The sequence below is a fragment of the Haliotis cracherodii genome, unplaced genomic scaffold (genome assembly GCF_022045235.1).
Source record: "Haliotis cracherodii isolate W230 unplaced genomic scaffold, xgHalCrac1.p SCAF_13, whole genome shotgun sequence".
Taxonomy (NCBI): Eukaryota; Metazoa; Mollusca; class Gastropoda; order Lepetellida; family Haliotidae; genus Haliotis; species Haliotis cracherodii.
Window position 1 is genome coordinate 12,015,967 of NW_027266268.1, and position 26,513 is coordinate 12,042,479.

The 26,513-nt window shown below is 41.2% G+C and overlaps 4 protein-coding genes across 4 annotated transcripts; 3 read left to right on the plus strand and 1 right to left on the minus strand.

The window, feature by feature from the left end:
• Window positions 1-2,646: 2,646 nt before the first annotated feature.
• On the plus strand, window positions 2,647-4,884 carry LOC139458912 (tubulin beta chain-like). The gene is made up of 4 exons (XM_071240348.1): window positions 2,647-2,703; window positions 3,135-3,243; window positions 3,575-3,930; window positions 4,066-4,884. Exons 1-4 carry the CDS (start codon window positions 2,647-2,649, stop codon window positions 4,882-4,884), a joined length of 1,341 nt encoding a protein of 446 aa, XP_071096449.1.
• Window positions 4,885-8,494: 3,610 nt separating this feature from the next.
• LOC139458913 (tubulin beta chain-like) lies at window positions 8,495-11,048 on the plus strand. Its single transcript, XM_071240349.1, has 4 exons — window positions 8,495-8,551; window positions 9,279-9,387; window positions 9,705-10,060; window positions 10,230-11,048. The coding sequence occupies exons 1-4, from the start codon at window positions 8,495-8,497 to the stop codon at window positions 11,046-11,048; spliced, it is 1,341 nt and encodes a 446-aa protein (XP_071096450.1).
• Window positions 11,049-16,812: 5,764 nt separating this feature from the next.
• Window positions 16,813-19,113, minus strand: LOC139459622 (tubulin beta chain-like). The gene is made up of 4 exons (XM_071241204.1): window positions 19,057-19,113; window positions 18,546-18,654; window positions 17,868-18,223; window positions 16,813-17,631 (listed from the first exon to the last, which is right to left on the minus strand). Exons 1-4 carry the CDS (start codon window positions 19,111-19,113, stop codon window positions 16,813-16,815), a joined length of 1,341 nt encoding a protein of 446 aa, XP_071097305.1.
• Window positions 19,114-22,331: 3,218 nt separating this feature from the next.
• On the plus strand, window positions 22,332-24,521 carry LOC139459621 (tubulin beta chain-like). The gene is made up of 4 exons (XM_071241203.1): window positions 22,332-22,388; window positions 22,682-22,790; window positions 23,107-23,462; window positions 23,703-24,521. The coding sequence occupies exons 1-4, from the start codon at window positions 22,332-22,334 to the stop codon at window positions 24,519-24,521; spliced, it is 1,341 nt and encodes a 446-aa protein (XP_071097304.1).
• The last annotated feature ends 1,992 nt before the right edge of the window (window positions 24,522-26,513 follow it).

A 26,513-nucleotide genomic window follows, 5' to 3' on the forward strand; every position in this document is an offset into this window, starting at 1 on the left:
TAAATAAATATATCTGGACTTTCGCTTTCTGGGTGATGAAATCAAACCATCAAAAGGTTTTACATTCGTTATCATTTTACCATTAATGGACGGGTTTCTAAGATTATTATTAAAACAAATGAACTATTTAGGCAGTTTACACATTGACTTTCACACATATACTTTAACACGATATGATAAGCACTAATCGGGGGAAATCATTACTTTGTGTTTCTAGTCAAAATAGTGCAAACAAAAAAATCACAGAATTCCAAGGGACTTTTCATAACTTCGTCACCATTACTGATGCGACCTCTAGGACGCCAACAATTCTTTCCAAGACCAAACTGTATTTCATTTTAGTTGATCAACGTGATGATACGACCATTTTCTATCAATAAAAGGGACAAATACGCTTCCGGGTGGCGCAGCACAGGTCGCGAAGTAGTCGAAATTCTGGGATATCATCTATGTATCCACGGAAAGAAAATAACAAAGGCAACATTCCTTCACTTGAGAATTGTCAGAGATCAGATCCCCACGAAGACGTGCATCACAGTGATTGAATAATGTGTGATCAACACTGTAATTGTCCAGACAATACCGACGACCGGGTATTTAATAATTAGTGTGATGACTAATAGGGAATATTACCTTTGGTTGGAAGATATCCAAGCAATTGGCAGATCAGTTAATCGTAGTTTGTGTCACAGTTCTTGATAATTGGCCCTGACAATGGTGGTGTACACAGACTGAGTGGCCCAATAGAGTGAATGTTCCTAAACTTTAAGATAACCCAAGCATATACAAGTTGGAAGAATGCGAAAAACTACACCTCTCCGTGTGCTAATGTCACTGTGCCCTCACCCTGGGTGTTGTTATATGGGATTAAGAGCTACAGCTCGCTGCATTTTTGCTTTTTAGTGGACATGTGCAGATGAAGTAAGCATCAACACTGCCCAATTAGTGTTGGGCCATGTGGATACCTGATAGATGAACACTTTTAAGACGTAACACATGTTATATTACGGATAACACTTTCTTAGTAACATACAGATTCTCGTACTTTTGGGGTTGAGTCAAATCCGGGATTCTAACCCACACTAATATAACATTTGTTACATTTGACCACTTTCTAAATGGTATCATGTATTCGTATTCACTTTCAAAATGATTTTCGTAAAGGAAATTAATATGTTGATCAGTTAGTGTGCCATGTGTATAGATTTGTTGTACCGATCACACAAAAAATGGCAAATGTTCATGGAAATGTTCGGTTTGTTGCTAACTCCCAGGGTGGACAAAATATCGTTCGTAACAATCAAGTATTTACAATCAGCAACAGACGAAACACCACTTTACGTTGGCCACAATCAACACATTCAACACTTTTATCACAACTTTTCGTGATATATCAACAATCCCGGAGATGACAAGGACATTGTAATTCAAAAATTTCTCCCTGAGCTGAAAACCAAAGTTCGAAGTGAGAGGAAGATCCACTACATTTTAACAAAAGATAGCACACAAGCAAAGCTGATGTTGGAAACACTGCAACACCAGCAATGACACCAGGCGTTCAATATAATGAAAAACATCAAAGCCAGATAATAACCAGACCCAATTATTTGCCAAAACAGATTCTATTGGGCATAAAAAGCAAAATAGCGGTGAAAATTATATGGATGGATAATTGAAAGCTCAAACAGTTGGGACAAAAAAGTATGTGTTTGTTACCTGACGCATGGGAAAGATTACGTTTGTGATTACATATATGCTCAGTAAAACGGCAAGGAAATCTCATAAGGAATGACGTTCTACTTCTATCATTGATTCATTTTACTTTAAAAGCAGAAATCGAAATATATTTGAAACAGTTTTTCTACTAGTCAACGGAGTCAAGTTTTCAGCATTTCTGATTTTCAGGGACGACGTATCTATGAATAAAGCAAATAAAACTAAAACGCCTGATCATTGTTAATGACCCTTTGGCGGATGGAAGAAGCTGATATATTAATATACATATATATTTATATTTGGCTATTGATTGTGTATGGGTACGTGCATGTATGTATGTATTTATAAATGCATGTGTATGTATGGTAAGATGTGTATATATGGTTAGTTATACGTGTGTGTATGTGATGTTTATCAACCTGAAAAACTCATTACACTGACATCTAAATCATTGTGTATACTGTGATGTAGCATGCATGAACAGGATTGAAAAGAACATGTTACATACATTAAATCTTACATACAGTCAAACATTTTTAGGTTATCTGCACTTGTGTTATCCTTTGGATTGTGTAATGTATATCTGGCTTGTAAACAAATATAATGTGCCAAAATTTTTCTCAATTTAAATCTGTCGAATATGAAATACATACATAACCTGCCGGTGTACATTATAGAAAAATATGAACAGCAAATGAGACGACAAATATGTACAGCGTCGCAGTAACATATCATAATAGCTTCAATTGAATGAACATAATGCTGCTTAACCGGAGCTTAACCAATGACGATAACAATTGACTATGTTGATAGTTACAGGCAGGGCAACAGCCAGCCAATCAGGAACAAGATTACAACATGGGGTTATATAAACAGTTCTCGTGTAGTTATGGTCAGTTACAACTCAAGTGCCTTCCTCCAACATTCAATATGCGTGAGATCGTCCATATGCAAGCTGGCCAGTGCGGCAATCAGATCGGTGCTAAGGTAAATTAATATTCCGTAAGAGTATTGACTATGAAAATGAACTTGACGTCTGTCATTTTCTCATAAATTTTATGAAAAACTATGAATAGGACAAATGAAAAGCCAGTAACAGGACAAAATCAAAGTAATAAATGCATAAACAAGATGCTTACAATCGTAATAGATATTTAATACATGCTCGGCCATTGTCTTGTCTCAACAAACAGTGATAGTACAAAAGAAGACAGCAACCACTTCATGCAAGCCTTGGCAATTTAACTTACAAATAACCAAAACTGCATTTAATATAAAAGCAGTTAACCATCAAGTCCAATTTACAACAAAACGAGATGAATAAAAATAAGATACTTAGCAGATTCCTCGCGATGACGTTAAATTTTTGGGGAAATATTTCAAACGTTTATGATATAAACTGTATTCTTTAATTTCAGTTCTGGGAGGTGATCTCTGATGAGCACGGCATTGACCCCACCGGTACCTACCACGGTGACTCCGACCTGCAACTGGAAAGAATCAACGTGTACTACAATGAAGCCACAGGTTTGTTTTTGTTAAAAGTACTCTTTTCGCAAATGAGTATCGCCATGACTACAGATCGCTCTTCAGTGTTGAAGTTGTATTTTCTTAATAACCTACATTTCAATGAAATAGACTCTGAGAATGACGGTTTTCTCTCTAACACTCCTCGAAGAGGCAATCCCTTTCAATTATGTTATGCGTTTTAAGTCTACTCCGAGACAAATAGGCGACGAACCTAAAGCTATTCTAGACAATTTACACAACAAGTAAGCTAAAGTGAAAGCATACGATTCAGGCTGTACATATAATGCATATGTAACAACAACTAAAACCAAGGTGCTAAATGTTTCAGGAGGCAAGTATGTTCCCCGTGCTGTTCTCGTGGATCTGGAGCCCGGAACAATGGACTCTGTTCGATCCGGTCCCTTCGGTCAAATCTTTCGTCCAGACAACTTTGTCTTCGGTCAGAGTGGTGCTGGCAACAACTGGGCCAAGGGTCACTACACAGAGGGCGCCGAGCTGGTAGACTCCGTGTTGGATGTTGTCCGGAAGGAGGCGGAGAGCTGTGACTGTCTGCAGGGCTTCCAGCTGACCCACTCCCTGGGTGGCGGCACCGGATCTGGCATGGGCACCCTCCTCATCAGCAAGATCAGGGAGGAGTACCCCGACAGGATAATGAACACCTTCTCCGTTGTGCCATCACCAAAGGTATGTTTATAAAGGTGTAGCTTTAAATCACCAGTTTGAGATTTTTACCTATAAACAAATTCAATTCATTCTTTTTCGAGTCTCCTATATGCCATAACTAACCAACCTAAATGATGTGACATTTTCGTTTTTCAGGTGTCGGACACAGTTGTTGAGCCATACAACGCCACATTGTCTATACATCAGCTGGTTGAGAACACTGACGAGTCCTACTGTATTGACAACGAAGCCCTCTACGACATCTGCTTCAGGACATTGAAACTGACCACACCCACCTATGGTGACCTCAACCATCTAGTGTCCGCTACCATGTCTGGAGTAACAACATGTCTTCGATTCCCCGGACAGTTGAATGCTGATCTCCGTAAATTGGCTGTCAACATGGTACCCTTCCCTCGTCTCCACTTCTTCATGCCCGGATTCGCTCCACTCACATCCAGAGGAAGCCAGCAGTACCGTGCCCTGACTGTGCCCGAACTCACCCAGCAGATGTTCGATGCCAAGAACATGATGTCTGCCTGTGATCCCCGTCACGGACGATATTTGACCGTTGCTGCCATGTTCCGAGGTCGTATGTCCATGAAGGAGGTTGATGAACAGATGCTGAACGTCCAAAACAAAAACAGCAGCTACTTTGTCGAATGGATCCCCAACAACGTTAAAACAGCCGTTTGTGACATCCCACCACGTGGTCTCAAGATGTCTGGCACCTTCATTGGTAACAGCACAGCTATTCAGGAGATCTTCAAACGTATCTCCGAGCAGTTCACAGCCATGTTCCGTCGCAAGGCTTTCCTTCACTGGTACACTGGCGAGGGTATGGATGAGATGGAGTTCACTGAGGCCGAATCCAATATGAACGATTTGGTGTCCGAGTACCAACAGTACCAGGACGCCACAGCCGAGGAGGAGGGAGAGTTTGACGAGGAAGAAGGAGAAGCCGAAGAAGCATAGACTTGCTATTGTCCTGTACAGTCAGAAATAAATCTGAATCCAATCATTATTTTTGTTTCTATAATATTTATATTCAATAATTCATATTGGTGTCACAAAACGAGTTATTGATTTGGGTTTATCGACTCTTTTAACAGTATTCAAGTTATTTTATCACATCATGTAACCTTGATGGAAAGGCCAAATTGATGCAGGTATCAGATTAACTATTCTTTCCTCAATACAGTCAGAAATTTCTTAAACTTTAATCTGTCTTGTCAATACACATTATTGGTTAGAAATTAAGCATAGCAGCTTTCAAGAGCGAATAAACCTTGGCAATGGTTATAAAATGTTATAGAATGTAAGGGCAAGAAAAACAAAGCAAACACTGCTTCAGCATATGAACACATAACTTATATTTTCCTACTTACTTTTGTAAAGGGTGTTTAGGTACATTGTATCTTCGTATTTTCCAGTTCTATATGTCTCAGTGCTTACTGCAAGAAAAGACATTTTAACATAAACAATATTTCGTATGCTTTGAATGTTCTGACAATATAACGGAATCTGTTTGGACAGTATTGCAGTTATACCATGGCGTATCAGCTTAATGTGTGTTGAATAGCCCAAAGTGATGCAGGTCTCAGACGTTTACCAATTTGGTGAAACCCATGGCCACGAGCACGGGTATGGTCCTGACAAACATAGAAACATAACCGGGGCGATGTTTGTCAAAGAAAACGTGTAATGTAAAATATAAAAGATACACTTACTTACCACGTTCCACTTTAGAAGCACGAATTATCTTGAACCCGACAGCAAACCCCACTTCATCTCACCTCACCTTAGCAGCATTGGCTCCGACAATGCAGGCGTGCATAGACTGACTGGCCTTATATAGTGGGTGTTGCTATACTTGTATGTTGGCGGTGAGAAGATAACCAAAGCATACAGAAATTGGAAGAACATGAAAAAATACACCTCTGTGTGGTTTAACCGCACTGTGCCCTCACCCCTGGGTTGGATTAAGAGCTACAGTTCACTGCATGTTTTTGTTATAGTCTGTCTCATTGATTTGGACATGAACACTTGAGTGAGTGAGTTGGGTTTAACGCCGATTTTAACAGTATTCCAGTTATATCACGGCGCGCGTGTCATCTTAATGTGGGACGAAAGCCCGAAGTGATGCAGGTCTCAGACGTTTACCACTTCAATGAAACCCACGAGCACGGGTATGGTGCTCACAAACCTGGAAACATAATTGGGGCCAACCGGGATTCGAACTCACAATCATAGGTTTCTGGCGTGCCCAAGGGACGCAATTCTGCAAAGCGAATCACGGCGCCTTAGACGACTGGGCCACCCGTGCCCCCCTTTTAAGCTGATATTCATACATGAAATTCACATGTTGATTAGGAGGTGTGCCATGTGTACTGATTTGTTGTACCGATCACACATTCACTGTAAATGATCGGTTTGTTGTTAACTCCCAGGGTGGGTAGAAGTAAGTTTATAATGATCATAGATTTAGCACCAAGAACAGACGAAACAGCACTGTACACTGGACACAATCAACGCTTCCAACAGCTTAATCACAACTTATCGTGATATACACAACCACACTGGACATGGACATTGTTATTCAAGAATTCCCCCTAACGTGAAAACCAAAGTTCGGAGTGAGAGGAAGCCTGTTCTAACCACCCCAACAACTACAAGTGTGTAGACATCGGGAAGGAACAGTCTAATCCTGAGAATTTCAAGCAGGTTCACCAAAGAGAAGAAAATATCGCAACCTCGACACAAGCATGGTCAGTGAAAAGATTGACATTATGACCAGCAGAAAAGCCCCAATTGGGTATGCCGATGCTGTATCCCCTTTTGTTGTCCTGTAAACGTGTTTAAAGATGGTTGTACGGGTAAATCATTGAGATGGTAACCGTAAATTACAACCATGTCATATAATTGATTTCCAGAATGTATGTTTCAGAATATATATCGTACTTTGTTTGAAGATGTATGTAGGTGTTAACCATTAAATATATATTAAATCAATAACCATAATTATTCATATAATTGATGTTAAATGGATATGTATCTTAATATGTTTCTTGGAATGTACTTTATCATGTAGTTTATCTGTATATTTGTAATGTGTATAGGAATAATTGAATAAACGTATACCTAATATTCTGCAATAGACAATAGTTAATCACCCTATTGTCTCCCCATTTACCATGACTGACTGCCCTTGTACCCAGAACAGTAGGTGAGGGCACAGTCAGGTGTCCCTATCTTTGTAGACCACTTAAATCAGGACTGTTCCATTGCAGCTGTAGGTATTGTCTTCATTAATCCCCACTGTCCGAGAATTGGCTGGCTAATTGATGGATGTCTAACTAATTAGATATAACCGATGAAGGATTAGGTAAGTGTGCTGAAGTATGCATAATTAACATCCAACGTTCAAGCGGTTTTGGGGCGGTGGGGCAGCCTTGTGTTTAAAGCGTTTGCTCGTCACGCCGAAGGCCCGGGTTCGATTCCCAATATTGGCACAATGCGTGAAGCCCGTTTCTGGTCTCCCTGTCGCGATAGTTCTGGAATATTGCTAACAGCGGCGTAGAATCATACTCACTCCACCAACAACAGTATTTCATTACCAATGAGATATTATCTAATCAGCAATATCCACTACATTTTAACAAAAACTAGCACACAAGCAAAGCTGATGTTTGAAAGACTGCAACACCAGCAATGACACCAGGCCTTTTAAAAAAATGAAAATCGTCACCGTCAGAGAATAACCAGTGTCAATTATCTGCCGAAACAGATTCCATTGGGCGTAAAAGGCAAAATAGCGGTGAAAACTATATGAATGGCTCATTGAAACTGTGTGATGAAACCAGGAGCTCACGAAAAGGATAAGCATGTCCTGTAACCGTCACTCAAACAATTTGCATAAAAAGTAAGTGTTTGTTGCCTGACTCAGGGAAAGATTACATTTGCGATTACATATGTGCTCAGTAAAAGGGTAAGGAAATTACATTCATTTATCAGTCAACGTTCTTCTTCTATCATTGATTAACTTCAATTTGAAAGTACAACACGAAGTATATTATGTTGTCAATAGTAAGAACAACCTTAAAACTGGATTTCTAGGTTTTCAGCACTCCCGATTTTCACGGTCACCTAAAATGTGCCAAAGCCAAACATATCATATCTGTAACATTTTGCTTATAACAAAATGCTTCCAAATGTAAATATGTCGAGCATGACATGCATAGCCTGCGGATGTACATCTTTGTTTGACAATAATAGGAAATTTGAACATGAAAAGAGAAAAATATGTACACAGATCGGGAGAGATATCAGGGTCGCTGAAACATAGTATAATAGCTTTAATTGAATAACCACAATGCTGCTTAACTGGGGCTTAACAAATGACGATAACAATTGACTATGTTGGTAGTTACGGGCAGGACAACAGCTAGCCAATCAGGAACAAGATTACCAGACGGGGTTATATAAACAGTCTCCGTGTAGGTATGGTCAGTTACAACCCAAGTGCCCAACGTGTATTCTACAGCAGTAAGGATTTACCGCCTCCTTCCTTCCTCCAACATTCAATATGCGTGAGATCGTCCATATGCAAGCTGGCCAGTGTGGCAACCAGATCGGTGCTAAGGTAATTAATATTCCCTTAAAGTATTGAATATTAAAATATATTTGATACATGTCATTTCAAGCTAGCATGAAAATACGAAAAAATACGAAAAGGAGAGGCTGTGATCAAAACAGATGTTCGAACGCCTGGTAATAGAGGGCAATAGATTGGTATGTGATATTGAATTCATTCCCTGATTCGTGCAGTAATGATAGAGATACCAATATGTAAAACACACACACGTACACACACACGTACACACACATAAACACACACACACACACACACACACACACACACACACACACACACACACACACACACACACACACACACACAGGTAATATCTGAACAAAAATCATACTATGTTGTTTTGTTTCTGCATGCAATAAAATGAAAGTCCAGCAAAAGGACAAATAGAATACACACACAAGATTCATACAATCGTTATCGATATTTACTACATGCTCGGCTATTGTTTTGTCTTAACAACTAATGGCGGTGGAAATCAAGAAATCAACCCCTCATGCAAGTCTTGGGATGTTAATTGTAAAATAAAACCAAACAATCTCCCTTTAATCAACCGAGCAGTTAACCATTGATCAGGTCTAATTTACAACAAAACGAGATTCATACTTAGCGGATTCTTCAAATGGATTCATTTGCTTCAGAAAGTTTGTGCTCTCTGCGACATGAGGTTAAATTTTAGGGAAATATACATAATATAAAATGCATTCTTTAATTCCAGTTCTGGGAGGTGATCTCTGATGAGCATGGCATTGACCCCACCGGTACCTACCACGGTGACTCCGACCTGCAACTGGAGAGAATCAACGTCTACTACAATGAAGCTACAGGTTTGGTTTTTCTAGATTATCTTTTCGCATACCACATATGATTATCGCCAGGACTACATGTACCTCTTCAGTATTGAAGTTTTATTTTCTCAATAACCTACATTTCACTGAAATTGCGAATAAGGGGTTCCTCTTACAAGAGGCAATCCCTTTCAATTCTGTTATATGGTTTATGTCTACTCTGAGACAGAAAGGCGACACATAAAGTAATCGTCGACAATTTACACTGCAATTACGCTGAAGTGAGAGCATTAGGTTCACGGTGTACATATTGTGCATATGTTACAAATTTTCTAATATGTAGCTAAATTTTCCAGGAGGCAAGTATGTTCCTCGTGCTGTTCTCGTGGACCTGGAGCCCGGAACCATGGACTCTGTCCGATCCGGTCCCTTCGGTCAAATCTTTCGACCAGACAACTTTGTCTTCGGTCAGAGTGGTGCTGGCAATAACTGGGCCAAGGGTCACTACACAGAGGGCGCCGAGCTGGTAGACTCCGTGTTGGATGTTGTCCGGAAGGAGGCGGAGAGCTGTGACTGTCTGCAAGGCTTCCAGCTGACCCACTCCCTGGGTGGCGGCACCGGATCTGGCATGGGCACTCTCCTCATCAGCAAGATCAGGGAGGAGTACCCCGACAGGATCATGAACACCTTCTCGGTTGTGCCATCACCAAAGGTATGTTGATAGGAGACATTTGAAGGCACTTTCCAAAATGTAAAATCGTTAAGAGTAGCTTTAAAACCCCAGTTTGAGACCTAAAAACAAACGCCAATTTATTCTTTGTCGAATTTCCTATATGCCATAACGCACTAATCTGAATAATGTGATGTTTTCGTTTTTCCAGGTGTCGGACACAGTTGTTGAGCCTTACAACGCCACATTGTCTGTACATCAGCTCGTTGAGAACACTGACGAGTCCTACTGTATTGACAACGAAGCCCTTTACGACATCTGCTTCAGGACATTGAAGCTGACCACACCCACCTACGGTGACCTTAACCATCTGGTGTCCGCCACCATGTCAGGAGTAACAACATGTCTTCGATTCCCTGGACAGTTGAATGCTGATCTCCGTAAATTGGCTGTCAACATGGTCCCCTTCCCTCGTCTCCACTTCTTCATGCCCGGATTCGCTCCACTCACATCCAGAGGAAGCCAGCAGTACCGTGCCCTGACTGTGCCCGAACTCACTCAGCAGATGTTCGATGCCAAGAACATGATGGCTGCCTGTGATCCCCGTCACGGCCGCTACCTGACCGTAGCCACCATGTTCCGAGGTCGCATGTCCATGAAGGAGGTTGATGAACAGATGCTGAACGTCCAAAACAAAAACAGCAGCTACTTTGTCGAATGGATCCCCAACAACGTTAAAACTGCTGTCTGTGACATCCCGCCACGTGGTCTCAAGATGTCGTCTACCTTCATTGGTAACAGCACAGCCATCCAGGAGATCTTCAAACGTATCTCCGAGCAATTCACAGCCATGTTCCGTCGCAAGGCTTTCCTTCACTGGTACACTGGCGAGGGTATGGATGAGATGGAGTTCACTGAGGCCGAATCTAATATGAACGATTTGGTGTCCGAGTACCAACAGTACCAGGACGCCACAGCCGAGGAGGAAGGAGAGTTTGACGAGGAAGAAGGAGAAGGCGAAGAAGCGTAGACTTGCTATTGTCCTGTACAGTCAGAAATAAATCTGAATCCAATAAGCAGTTTTGTTTCTATTTATAGTAATCAAATCATACGTGTGTCAAAGAATGATTTGGTGATTTGGGTTTAACGACGCTTTTAACAGTAAACCAGTTATATAATGACAGCGTGTCACCTTCATGGAAAGCCCAAAGTGAAGCAAGTCTCAGACGTTTACCAATTTGGTGAAAACCCACGAGCTCGGGTATGATCCTCACAAACATAGAAACATTACCGGGGCGACGTTTGTCCCAAAAAAATGTGATTGTGGAAAATATGGAGATACAATTACTTATCATGTGCCATTTTAGAAGCAAGAATTATCTTGAACGCGACGTTAAACCCTGCTTCACCTCACCTCACCTTAGCAGCAGGAAACGCCATCACAATATATATAGTTTTCCTTACACTTACTACCTTTTTACAATTGACCTCTAAACCAACAATTGCATTCTCTGAAAAGTTGTTATCCATAAAAGAGTTATTCACCTGGTTGTAGGAAGGGTAAGGAAGAAACCGAAAAAACTGTTTGACGACAGCACGAATACTGATTCAATTATTTCGGGTCGAGAACACTGAACATAGTTGCTTGCTCCATAAACCTACACTTCTACTTTGACATGACTTGTTTTATTTTGAACCATCCAAATTAGTTGTATTTTAAATTTTATACATGACCATATTGGATAGCCGTCGATGCAGGTTCATAGATACATGTACTTAACCTGCTTCCTGGTGATCATTGGTCCTTTTGTATATGTAGATCCTGATAGTCTTGCTTCTGTGGCCTGAAATGTACATTGACGATTTATTCGTAGACATTTATACAGGTTGAATAAGGTGAGGGCCATTATGTGAACATGACATAACAGATGTATAAAACCTTGTCCACTCATTTAGTGGCAATTTTTGTACTTGCACAAAAATAACGAACCATTAACTTCAGATTCTTGTGCAACTAGATCATTGAAATCATCAGTTAAATAGTTGAGCTATCAAAGTTTGAGATGATAAATATATGGAAAGCTGAATTGTCAAAAGATACACGGAACACTACGACATCAAGTGTCAACCATCCCCAGGAAAATTGTACAACTTCATTGCCAGAACATTATATTACTCGCCACAACGATCCCTACTTTTCAAACAAACGAATTAAAACATCTTTCTCTCTAACTTTCTCACGTCTATATGTCTGTTACTGAAGACTGGCTGACACCCTCGGTAATCCGGTTTCATGACAATTGGCGCAACCGATTATAAATTCGAATCACATTCTTTCCGAAAACGAATATTAAATTCCGAATTTGTTGATTTAGGATATTTCAGATGAACAGTTGACTTTCCTTTGCATGTGTTTATGGCGGATGTCACCGATGGGACAGGATACGCTCACCTATACACGTAAAGTACCTGGTATCATGACTGTGATTCCTATCATCACAGTGATTCATAAACACATTCTCGATATCTTATCGGAATCTACAATCTTATGAATATGGAAAGGGTTTTGTTACTTTTATTTATATAACATTAAAAACATTTCTCCGACGTTTTAGTTAAAAAAGTAAACTCTCGGGATTGGATCCTTCATGTTTACATTTTCAACCAAAAACTTTCTCAACGCTTTTTCTCATTAACTCACGGTCAGTCCGGCGTCTTTATGTCTCTGCTAACAATTTATACCCAAGGCATGTCCTCCAGAGCAGCAGGATATATGTATCATGAGAAGAACCAAGAGAAAGCCCGATGTTAAATTGTTTTCATTTCTAGCCGTGTGTTTGCACCCCATGTATCCGATAAATAGATATAGTGATAAACCCGTTTACAACTAAACGTTTATCACAGTGTGTATTCAGTCACAAATCAATTTACAAATTGCCACGTCCACAAACATCACATCATTAATTTTGTGTTACACATCTCTGTCTGAAGTAGGTAGCATAGTAAATCGTCATTCACAACTGATAAAAATAGCATGTGTATAATTATGAAATATATTTTGCAAACATGTCTGTATTCAAATATAATACAGTCTGCACACCAAATAGGGATGACAAGATACGATCTTCTTTAACGCAATAATGAGCATGCTTGTAGAGCTTACTTTTATTCAACATACGGGATTGTCATAACATTAATATTCGTCTTCGGACCACACTGTCTTATAGATTTAATTACGTATACTTTTTTTCTTGTAAACAAAAGCGACAAAATCCTTTCCATATTCGTAAGAAATCTTTGCTAAAAGCAGAGTCGATCGTACGATTCCGAATGTATCATGAGCATGTATCAATGAGTGATGATACCAGGTGTTCGCGAAAAAATGAGTCTATCCTGCCAGTCTAACCTCGTTACACGTACATGCAAAGGCAAGTCAACTGTTTTCCTGAACAAACAGGGGAACTTGTGGTACAAGTAGAAATAGAGAATTGCATCGGACATTATTTTGTCACTTATGCGTCAAATGTGTATTGTAACATAAATGTAGGTATGTTCCCTGATCTGATTGGTTAAAAAGTGTTGTCGAATGAGCATAACATCGCTGAATTTTTGGGGTCTCATCACCGTGTATGTATACATTAATTAATGGAACTATTTTTGAAATCATCAACATGGAGGAACAGATGGAAATTTACCCTGACTTCCACATCGGAGATTTCGATGAAATATTGAGTGAATGGGGCGACGAGACATTTTCTGAGATAATACAAGAATTTGAAGGTAAATGAAATTTACCTTTTTCCATTAATTACAAAATCATAATCATAAATAATGTAATTTTCTTGGGCTTGGCCAAAGGAAAAAACAAAACAAAATCAATTTTTAACAGAGTAAAAAACATTTATTGCAACTCAATAATGACTTTCATACATCCACCTAATTTTGTTCTTATTATAACCCACAAAAAGCTGTTGAAGCTGAAAACCGTTCTGAGATGGCCCCCGAACTAGGAAATACAGCCAGCGTTTCCGTAGAGCCCAAAGTTCAAGCGTCCAGTCACCGCTTCGCGTCCCTTGATACAAAAGCAGTACAGGACATCGTGGATAGGAACCTCTCCAAATCTACTGGGAGTTAAAATATTTCGACGTAAGCCATTGAAACATAAAAGAATACATAAACAAATAAAAAAAAATTCCTACGAGAGTTACCTCCCTTACACCATTGCCATAATAGCAATGTAAAGCGTGACCAATGTGTCATCGTAAAAATTGGCAATAATATAACGAGATTGACCAAAATCTTAAAATAAATTAAATATTTCGTTTTGTAAGATTTGAGATATGTTATACTAAATGGATATACGGAAATTTCATTTAAACACGACACCGTAATAATAACGAAATACTCCCACTTACCGTCACATTTGTACCCTGAACACGGCAATCTTTTCACTTCCAGAATGGCTTGGTTTCCGAGGTTTTGAACCCACGTTCGAAGAGCTTCCTGCTTTTCAACTGAATGAGAGACTGAGGTTCTTTTATGCCGAAGTCAGAAATGCTGAGGGAGAACTTTACTCAAAATCGAGTTTTGTTGGGTTGCGTGCTGCCATACACAGGCACATCAGGGGGCCGCCATTTGAGCGCAGCATAAACATTATCCAAGACTGGGAATTTCACACTGCAAACTGCCGTCACTTTACTCTCAAACGCAGGTATTGAATCGCGAGATTTGCAGAATTACCGGCCACAAATCCGATGAATCGTTGAAGTCGTATTCCATTGACTCGTGCTCGTCTCAAAAACGACATTATTCGAACATTTTTCAGAGACAGGAGCAGCTCGCTAACGAACGTAATTTGGTACCTGTCATAGATACAAATATCCTGCCACTGTCCACTGCTCCCGTGAGTAATTTCCAGGTTAATTCTTCTGCTAATTTCCACGGCCTCTCACATATGTTATTCCACTGTAACAGTAAACAACTTTTTCAATCCCAGCTAAGCTGCATGTCTGAAATTTCGCACGTTTGACGTCTCTTGTCACCACCTCAGTTTCAGACGAGTTGACACTATCTTGTACAGGGGCCAAACAGTATGTACGTCTTTTCTAATTTTGATTATTTGTATTTCATAGTTACGCATAACTACAAATTACAAGTAAGATGAGGAACTGTGATAAAGAATTGAATTTGTGATATTTCCTGTTGTTTGTTTATTTCCTGAGAAATGAGCTTGAACATGTGACCACCCCTTTCGTAAAATGGACCCTCATTATTGGAGTACCTCGAAACCATTGATCGGTTTCGCAGCACCCCATATCATGCATCTTTTCGAAGGTGAGCACGAGGAGACGTATTACTAACGACAGTTTTGTTGTGTCATGCGCTCAGTAAATTAGTTCCTCCTAAATATCGATTTAATTAACGTTCATGTTACAATGTCGATAAATATTTCGTTTTGTAAGATTTGCGTGATGTTATGCTGAATGGATGTACGGAAATTTTTCATTTGAACACTCCGCCTTACGGCGTCGTGTTCAAATGAAATTTCCGTACATCCATTCAGCATAACATCACGCAAATCTTACAAAACGAAATATTTATCTCCTAAACAGTTAATATCATCCACGAGTCCACCACACAACTTTTGATAGCTTTGCTGAAGCCTTGACTGATTTAACCTTGATCAGCAACTCGTATGACGCACTTTAGGTGGAAAGAGCATACACGATTGTACCTCAAAAGTTGTGAAATGTAAAAATCAAAGGCTGGAGCTCCATGAATATTTCTCGACATAAAAGGAAAATTTGGTTATTGTAAAGTTGAAGTCATGACTCTATCCTTGTGGATTCCGGGTAAGACATTAGCTCACGAACAAACTAATCTTGCCGAAAGAGGCGATTAACTAGATTGGGGAGTCAGATTCGGTGGCTTTGTTGACTGCATGTCACCGTATCACAATTGTGTGGATCGATGTTTATGATGTCGTTCACTGGGTTGTTTACAAACCGCCGTCATAATGCTAGAATATTGCTTAGTGGGGCGTTATACAGCAAACAAGTTGTAATTGTTCATTTTCCTATATGTATGCTACTAAAGTTGATCACATCACATCAGAGTGATTCTTTTAGTCAATCAATTTATTCCTAGTCGGGGGCACCGGTGTTCAGACGTCTAAGGTGCAACATAATCGCTGTGCAGTGTGGCGTCCTTTGTGCACGCCAGAAATCTATGATTGTGGGTTCAATCCCGGCTCCCCACGATAAGGGTTCTACCTTTCTCAGCACCATACCCGTCCTCGTGTCTTTCACCAAAGTGGTGTAAACGTCTCAGACCTGAGTCACTTTAGGTTTTCCTCCCACGTTAAGCTTGATATAACTGGAATACTGTTCAAAGCGTCGTTGATCTATTTTACAACTTACACCTTATAAAAACGGGAAATCGTTCACTGACAAGAAAGGCATGAAACAATCATATTCATTATGTGATAAACAACTGTAAAGTTAGAACTATGAGGGTGGTTAACATATAATTGTAACACGTCTTTTTGAGAGTTAACTGCTTTTCTCATAATACAATTACCTAAATACCCTTAACACAAGTAAATGGAAAAAATCGCACTGTGTTCATGTGCTGAAGCAGTGTGTGGTTTGTCTTTCTTGCCCTTACATTCTGTAACCTTTACAAATGTATGTTCGCTCTCGCAAGCAGCTATGCTTAATTTCTAATCAATAATGTGTATTGACTAGACAGAACAAAGATATTGATCGGAATAAGATTTATTTCTGACTTTATTTCTAAGCTTCTTCAGCTTCTCCTTCTTCCTCATCAAACTCTCCCTCTTCCTCGGCGGTGGCGTCCTGGTACTGCTGGTATTCGGACACCAAGTCGTTCATGTTGGACTCGGCCTCAGTGAACTCCATCTCATCCATACCCTCGCCAGTGTACCAGTGAAGGAAAGCCTTGCGACGGAACATGGCTGTGAATTGCTCGGAGATACGTTTGAAGATCTCCTGGATGGCTGTACTGTTACCAATGAAGGTAGACGACATCTTGAGACCACGTGGTGGGATGTCACAGACAGCGGTTTTAACGTTGTTTGGGATCCATTCGACAAAGTAGCTGCTGTTTTTGTTTTGGACGTTCAGCATCTGTTCGTCAACCTCCTTCATGGACATGCGACCTCGGAACATGGTAGCTACGGTAAGGTAACGGCCGTGACGGGGATCACAGGCAGCCATCATGTTCTTGGCATCGAACATCTGCTGGGTGAGTTCGGGCACAGTCAGGGCACGGTACTGCTGACTTCCTCTGGATGTGAGTGGAGCGAATCCGGGCATGAAGAAGTGCAGACGAGGGAAGGGCACCATGTTGACCGCCAATTTACGGAGATCAGCATTCAACTGTCCGGGGAATCGAAGACATGTTGTTACTCCTGACATGGTGGCGGACACCAGATGGTTGAGGTCACCGTAGGTGGGAGTGGTCAGCTTCAATGTCCTGAAGCAGATATCGTAGAGGGCCTCGTTGTCAATACAGTAGGACTCGTCAGTGTTCTCAACGAGCTGATGCACAGACAAGGTAGCGTTGTAAGGCTCAACAACTGTGTCCGACACCTGAAAAAACAAAATAATCACATTATAGACTACCTGGATATGTCAATTCAAATTACAACAGAATTACTTCAAATAATTGAAACTCAATCGTATCGATACACCGTGGAAGTAACAGGGACTTATTTCATCTCTCCGCTTCTCCGAAATTGGGTTAAAGTTAATCATAGTAAAGCCTTCAAAGTTTGAAGCTTTAATTTTCGCCCCGAAAAGCTGAAATATTGCTGAATCATGTATACCTTTGGTGATGGCACAACGGAGAAGGTGTTCATGATCCTGTCGGGGTACTCCTCCCTGATCTTGCTGATGAGGAGAGTGCCCATGCCAGATCCGGTGCCGCCACCCAGGGAGTGGGTCAGCTGGAAGCCCTGCAGACAGTCACAGCTCTCCGCCTCCTTCCGGACAACATCCAACACGGAGTCTACCAGCTCGGCGCCCTCTGTGTAGTGACCCTTGGCCCAGTTATTGCCAGCACCACTCTGACCGAAGACAAAGTTGTCTGGACGAAAGATTTGACCGAAAGGACCGGATCGGACAGAGTCCATGGTTCCGGGCTCCAAATCAACGAGCACAGCACGGGGGACATATTTTCCTCCTGGAAAATGTAACATGGTCATTTTTTGGTTTTTCTTATTTATTTATATGTACAACGTTATGCTGTCATTTAGCTTTGCTGCATTGTAAATTATGTCACATGAATATATGTATGTCGCCCTTTTGTCTTGGAATATGTGTTCTTGTCGGAGTTCGAATCTCAGGAGTGAAAACCCTCATTCACTATTTCAGTGAAATTCTAATAAATGAAACACTCCTGTAGAAGTATCTATAGTTATTACGATAATCGTCTTTGGTATGCGAAAAGAATAAAAGTTCCCAGTAAATATACCCGGCCCTCCTTATTTCAGCATCAAGCTCACCTGTTGCCTCGTTGTAGTAGACGTTGATTCTCTCCAGTTGCAGGTCGGAGTCCCCGTGGTAGGTACCGGTGGGGTCAATGCCATGCTCATCAGAGATCACCTCCCAGAACTAAAAGTACAAAATAAAGTTTAGATTTTATCTATTCTGTCCTATAACTGCGACAGAGCCAACACACTTTTTTCACCTTCCAGAACTGGAATTTTATCATAAGTATTACCAAATGACAGTCTAACTTCTCTGAGATAAGTTTTAATCATCTCGATTTGTTAGGTCTCAGATGTAAAATATATCATTTTGTCAACAAAACAATACATTGATATCTTTTCTATCACAGTCTTACTTGTGACAGAGATATGATGATTTTTATCCTGGTAGAAATTAGACCACAGCAAAAATATGAAAAAACTACTTTCACACAAACGTCAAAAGAAATGTATTGTTATCACGTATACAAGTGTGTTCACCATTTTATATTATTTTTTGTATATAAATTCCTTAATGTTAATTTACCTTAGCGCCGATTTGGTTGCCGCACTGGCCAGCTTGCATATGGACGATCTCACGCATGTTGCAGGAAGAAGGAGAGGGTAAATCCTTTTTATCGTTTCTGTCAAGCTGGGCACTTGAGTTGTTTCTGACCAGAACAAGGCGGACACAGTTTATATATGATCCTCGTGTTGCATGCTTGTTTCTCATTGGCTGACGGTTGCCCTGCAGGTAACAACCAACATAATTGAGCTAAATCACCACATAATCTCAAAATTAACTGCATTGTAATAGAAGGGTATCTCGTCATGTTGCGCTCACTTGAAGACAATTTCTGATATCCTTGTTGAGATATTATAATAGGTCCTACAAGCCTATCAACATGGATATGTAGACTCAATTTAACAGTGATGAAGTAATATCATTATACATTCTACATGCATTTTATGGTTATCGAATTTGAAACGTGGTATGAAACCAAAGATGACAAGACTACATGTAATAACCTCTCATAACGTGATGTTTGTTTGACGGAAATTTACTTTGTTGGTTGTCTCGAAACCCGGATAATTCGAATCTCTTTCCTGGTCCCTATGAGTGCGACACAACGAGGTTCCACTGAATGTGTTATCAAGTGCCGACAGAGATAGGGGCAGAACCATTGTACATTTGCGTTTAGTCTGAATAATTGATAAAAGGATATATAAGAAATATAAAAGAACAAGAAATAAACATCTAATGCGAAATCGGATTACACGACAACAAAGGAAGAACATGTCGCGGATTTAAAAGACAAAAGGCTAAATAAATTAGAAATATAACTTAGAAGACAAAATACGAAATGATAGCTGTGTGTGTAAGGATTTGTTTCGATAATGCACTGATCCATAAACAGCGGGTTGAAAGAATGGGATTCGCCTAATATACGGATGGAGAGTAACAAGCTTGAAACATATCATCCGATTTATTTTGCCCATACTACTATCCCTTACTTTTTTTAATAAAAGTAAAAGTAGGGACGTTTTTCCATATCACAGTCCATCATGGGAGCAAATACAGCGACAGCAAGGGTTTTGCAGGGCGGGGATAGGCGGATGTGGGGATAGAGGGATGGTGGGGCATAGGGCATCGAGATAGAGTTGGGGCAGGGATAAAGTGTGCCGGGGATAGAGGGATGCTGGGGCATAGAGGGATGCTGGGGATAGGGCATAAAGATGGAGCTCGGGCAGGGATAGAGTCTGCCGGGGATAGAGGGATGCTGGGGCATAGGGCTCAAAGATAGAGCTGGGGCAGGGATAGAGTGTGCAGGGGATAGAGGGATGCTGGGGCATAGGGCATAGAGATAGAGCTGGGGCAGGGATAAAGTGTGCCGGGGATAGAGGGATGCTGGGGCATAGGGCATAGAGATAGAGCTCAGGCGGGGATAGAGTGTGTCGGGGATAGAGGGATGCCGGGGCATAGGGCATAGAGATAGAGCTGGGGCAGGGATAGAGTGTGTCGGGAATAGAGGGATGCCGGGGTATAGGGCATAGAGATAGAGCTGGGGCAGGGATAGAGTCTGACAGGGATAGAGTGTGTCGGGGATAGAGGAATGCCGGGGCATAGAGATAGAGCTGGGGCAGGGATAGAGTGTGCAGGGGATAGAGGGATGCCGGGGCATAGGGCATAGAGATAGAGCTGGGGCAGGGATAAAGTCTGCCGGGGATAGAGGGATGCCGGGGCATAGGGCATAGAGATAGAGCTGGGGCAGGGATAGAGTGTGTCGGGGATAGAGGGATGCCGGGGCATAGGGCATAGAGATAGAGCTGGGGCAGGGATAAAGTCTGCCGGGGATAGAGGGATGCCGGGGCATAAGGCATAGAGATAGAGCTGGGGCAGGGATAGAGTGTGTCGGGGATAGAGTTAAAGACTAGGGGAGGGTTTCACAATGAAACGAACGTGACGAACAAATGTTGTTCAAGATAACTATAGACCTTTCGTTTAATTCATTCAGTAGGTTCAAAAACAAAATGATAAATGTTGACATTGGCGTTACATTCTGTCCCTTTTAATTTACCCAAAAGACATAAATGTTTATATGTTAGGGAGTGTTCAGTGTGTGCTTCAATATCTCACCAGAAATCTTACGAGGGTTCGAATTCCGGTCCGCCCGGATTATGTGTCTAGGTCTGAGACTTGCATCACATCGTGCTTTTCTCCCAGATTAAGCTAACACGCCGTGATAACTGGAATACTGTTATGGGCGTTAAGCACATTACATTCACCCACTCACTCACTAAAAAGATGTTGAGAAATTCATAAGCCCTAATTGTTAGAGAAAAGACATCTACAACTCTTTTCTTGTCAAACTGATTTTGTCAAGTGTTGTCAAACACCATATCATCAGATATCAAATTAATAGCGTTAGGGTATATGTATTTCAAATGTTGACAAATGTTTGACAACTGCTAATATAAACTCTCTTCCTTATGTGCATCACTTCCAAATGCCTTATCAAAGACTTAATGTATATTTAGATGATAAAGACACTCATAAGCTGCCAAGCAAAATAAAGTATACGCCCATGTCTGATGGTGGCTAACATTGAAACAAACATGACATGGTCACTCGATTATGGTGTATTTGATACAGGTGTACAATGCGACATAACGTGTGACATGTCAATGACTATCTCACAACAGGCGACTGTTTTCAGCCAGGTAACATTTGTATTGTTAGGTCAAATTCAAGTTTTAAGTGTATGTCTTCTTTAGTCCGGCAGTTTACTTCAAACGTTTAGTGCATATTTGGCCTTGTCTAGCCGTGGCTATGCTTAACGTAATTGGAGAGTTAATGCGAGATTTTCGGAGGATTACTCTGTGGGATAATTACACATCGTTTCAGGAATTCAACGAGCGTGATAATCACCTATTGAGGTGTGGCGTTAATAAACAATTTCTCCATAACAGACACATAGAACTGGTAATCACATATTATATGTTTTATGAACTACAATTAAGACATTAGAATAGCTTTGATTAGATGAAATCAATTATTTTGTGTGAGGGGACACAATAGCAGATTCATGTTGACAATGAGGCTAATCGGGATTATCCAATACCGATAACAAGGGATTAAAATTAGCTACTGGATGTTGGTAGTTACAGGCAGGGCAACCGCCAGCCAGTCAGGAACAAGATTACAACTCGGGGTTATATAAACCGCCTCTACTGGCTTGTGTTCAGTGACAACTCAAGTGCCAAGCTTGTATTCAACAGCAAAAAGGACTAACCGTCTATTTCCTTCCTCCAACATTCAACATGCGTGAGATCGTCCATATGCAAGCTGGCCAGTGCGGCAACCAGATCGGTGCTAAGGTAAACAAGCATTCACTTCTTTCGATATACGTGAATTTGTTAACAGCAATTCGTAAACACGTGGATATAATGTGATCAAAACTAGAACATTGCCTATTGAGACGCGGTGTGCGCCATTAATGGATGACGAATGACTTGCATCAGTAGCACCAAACACCAAACCAATTCTTGATTCATAATGAAACTTTAGCAGAATGTACAGTGAAAAGGGTGTGTGGGCTATACAGGGTGTACCCTCTGTCGCAGTTAAGGGACAGAATAGATAAAATCTTAACTTTATTCTGTACTTCTAGTTCTGGGAGGTGATCTCTGATGAGCATGGCATTGACCCCACCGGCACCTACCACGGGGACTCCGACCTGCAACTGGAGAGAATCAACGTCTACTACAACGAGGCTACAGGTGTGTATGATGCTAAAAAAAAGTACCAGTCATCTGCCTTCTTCAATGAATTCTGTTTTACGAATAATATATATAATATGTTTAGTTTAGGTGATTTGATTCGAGTCCGAACCTACATATTCTGTTTTCGAGAATCAAACCCCCAAAATGTGCCGACTTATTGTAAATGGTAGGGAATGAATATGCATCACAAGCCAATATACATTTATACAATAAATGCATGAAAGGGTTCTTCAAGTCAAAACATTCCATTCATTATCCCTGTAATTAATAATCATGTTAAACACTTTAAATTAACTATGTTTGCGTTTTCCAGGAGGTAAATATGTTCCTCGTGCTGTTCTCGTGGATCTGGAGCCCGGAACCATGGACTCTGTTCGATCCGGTCCTTTCGGTCAAATCTTTCGTCCAGACAACTTTGTCTTCGGTCAGAGTGGTGCTGGCAACAACTGGGCCAAGGGTCACTACACAGAGGGTGCCGAACTGGTAGACTCCGTGTTGGATGTTGTCCGAAAGGAGGCGGAGAGCTGTGACTGTCTGCAGGGCTTCCAGCTGACCCACTCCCTGGGTGGCGGCACCGGGTCTGGCATGGGCACTCTCCTCATCAGCAAGATCAGGGAGGAGTACCCCGACAGGATCATGAACACCTTCTCGGTTGTGCCATCACCAAAGGTATACATGATTCAGCAATATTGCAGCTTTTCGGGGCAAAGGGCAAAAATTAAAGCTTCAAAGCACAAGTTTACTATGATTAACTTTAACTCAATTTCGGAGAAGCGGAGGGATGAAATATGTCACTGTTACCACCACGGTATATCGATACGATTGAGTTTCAATTATTTGAAATTACTATGTTGTAATTTGAATTGACATATCCAGGTAGTCTATAATGTGATTATTTTGTTTTTTTAGGTGTCGGACACAGTTGTTGAGCCATACAACGCCACATTGTCTGTACATCAGCTCGTTGAGAACACTGACGAGTCCTACTGTATTGACAACGAGGCTCTCTACGACATCTGCTTCAGGACACTGAAGCTGACCACACCCACCTACGGTGACCTCAACCATCTGGTGTCCGCCACCATGTCAGGAGTAACAACATGTCTTCGATTCCCTGGACAGTTGAATGCTGATCTCCGTAAATTGGCTGTCAACATGGTCCCCTTCCCTCGTCTCCACTTCTTCATGCCCGGATTCGCTCCACTCACATCCAGAGGAAGCCAGCAGTACCGTGCCCTGACTGTGCCCGAACTCACCCAGCAGATGTTCGATGCCAAGAACATGATGGCTGCTTGTGATCCCCGTCACGGACGATATTTGACCGTAGCTACCATGTTCCGAGGTCGCATGTCCATGAAGGAAGTTGATGAACAGATGCTGAACGTCCAAAACAAAAACAGCAGCTACTTTGTCGAATGGATCCCCAACAACGTTAAAACCGCTGTCTGTGACATCCCACCACGTGGTCTCAAGATGTCGTCTACCTTCATTGGTAACAGCACAGCCATCCAGGAGATCTTCAAACGTATCTCCGAGCAGTTCACAGCCATGTTTCGTCGCAAGGCTTTCCTTCACTGGTACACTGGCGAGGGTATGGATGAGATGGAGTTCACTGAGGCCGAGTCCAATATGAACGACTTGGTGTCCGAGTACCAGCAGTACCAGGACGCTACCGCCGAGGAAGAGGGAGAGTTTGACGAGGAAGAAGGAGAAGGCGAAGAAGCCTAGCTCTGCAATGCTTTTATTTGTATATTCAGAAATAAATCTGAACCCGATCAATATATTTATTTCTGTTTTACAATACAGATAGTGTATACACAGCTGCGTTGAGGATACAATGCAGGAATGGAAAAATGAAAGTAGAGATAAAGATTCCTTTAAATGTACGAGTAACTACGTACTTCACTTTCGAAAACGCGCAGCGTAGCCGATATTGTAACCAATTAATAATACCTTCTCATTAATTATCAAGTGTTTCTATACCTTGTTTATGTTTCTTTACCCTGTTTACGGATGCTGCAATAAGAGTGAGTGAGTGAATGAACATTGTTTTACGCCGCTTTTAGCAATGGACTTTACCACAGGCAGGAATCGAACCCTGGCCTTCGGCGTGACGAGCGAACGCTTAAACACTAAGCTACATTACCGCCCGCTGTAATAAGAATACGAAGGTCAACTTCTGTATGGAAGTACTGGATTCCATGAAGTGCTCTTAGGAACACTTAATTTGGAAGTTACAACTGCAAGGATTTATTCCCGGGTGAATGTAAAAAACGCAACTTGTTTGCAGCAGCACTTTTTCATGAGTTACTCAATCATGCATCGACGTTTAACGTAAATTCCACCATGACTGTGAGAATAAGTCGACACTGATTGGTCAGTCAGAGGTATAATAATAATAATAACCATATCTGATGAAAACAGTCGGCTGACCGGTCACCGCGAAAAGTTAAACACAAAGAAAAGTACTTCTTTCTCAGTCACTGATGGTTGGCACTTTGAAATAACTATATTTACATTTATAAACTATAAAATGAGGATTTGCGGTTAATAAATAAGCAAAGAATATGTGGCAATAGATTTGGTCGAAAACACGATAACAATCGACTAAGAAAGTGTATTTCAAGCTTTAGGGAGACCAGAGAGCTTGTAATTTTACGCTTTTCAATATCAGATTATGACGTCCCAGTGAGCGGTGTGACGCCATACTCGTGACGTGCGGCTTGGAAGCAATCTCACAATGCCTGCTTCACGCTTTATGTGCCTATCAGAAATGAGCAGGAAATCAGAGTAAAGTATAGTGCCATATGCAAATAATGTCGGCAAAGAAAGCTCCATACGTTGTTTAAAGGTTATTATCGGCATTTCCGTTATTCAGACACGCAACCGACTCGAAACACTGGACTCAATCAATGCCGCTTCAGTCAATATCTTCCCTGAACACCTGAATGTTCGCAGTAAAATATGTCATGGCAGAATGGTTGGTTGGTTTGTTGTTTAACGCCGCACTCAGCAATATTCCAGCTATATGACGGCGGTCTGTAAATAATCGAGTCTGAACCAGACAATCCAGTGATTAATATCATGAGCATCGATCTACGCAAATGGGATCGATGACATGCCTCCACCAAGTCAGGGAGCCTGACCACCCGATGCCGTTAGTCGCCTCTTATATTACGACAAGCAAAGTTGTCTTTTACGGCAAGCATGGGTTGCTGAAGACCTATTCTACCTCAGATCTTCACGTGTCGCAGAATGGAGATAACAAGCTACGCGTTCGGTTTGAAATTCAATTTATCGAGGTTATATCTACAGCAAACCCAGTTCTGCTTTGAAAACACAGTATCTCCTAAATATGACTGTAAATTAATGCTTTGCCCGGGCATGTGCATAAAAGGAGGTATTGTCAAAAAGGCTTGAAAGAATTTTGACCTGATCTGGGCGAGGATGGGTCAAGCCGATGGTCCGGGTTTGGTGCCCCATTTGGATACGGAATGTGTGAAGGGAATTTCCTGTGTCCGCTGCCATGGTATTCAACGAATATTGCTGAATGCGGCGTATAACAGAACTCACTCACTCGTCTTATCACGTCGGTGATAATATTTCTACTCGTGTATGTACGTTTTCCTGTGTTATAGATGCTACTGTCTCTTCGGTAATGGGCCAGTTTCAATTCCAATTGTATTGTAGCTGGGAGCATACTATTCAAGATACATGCTA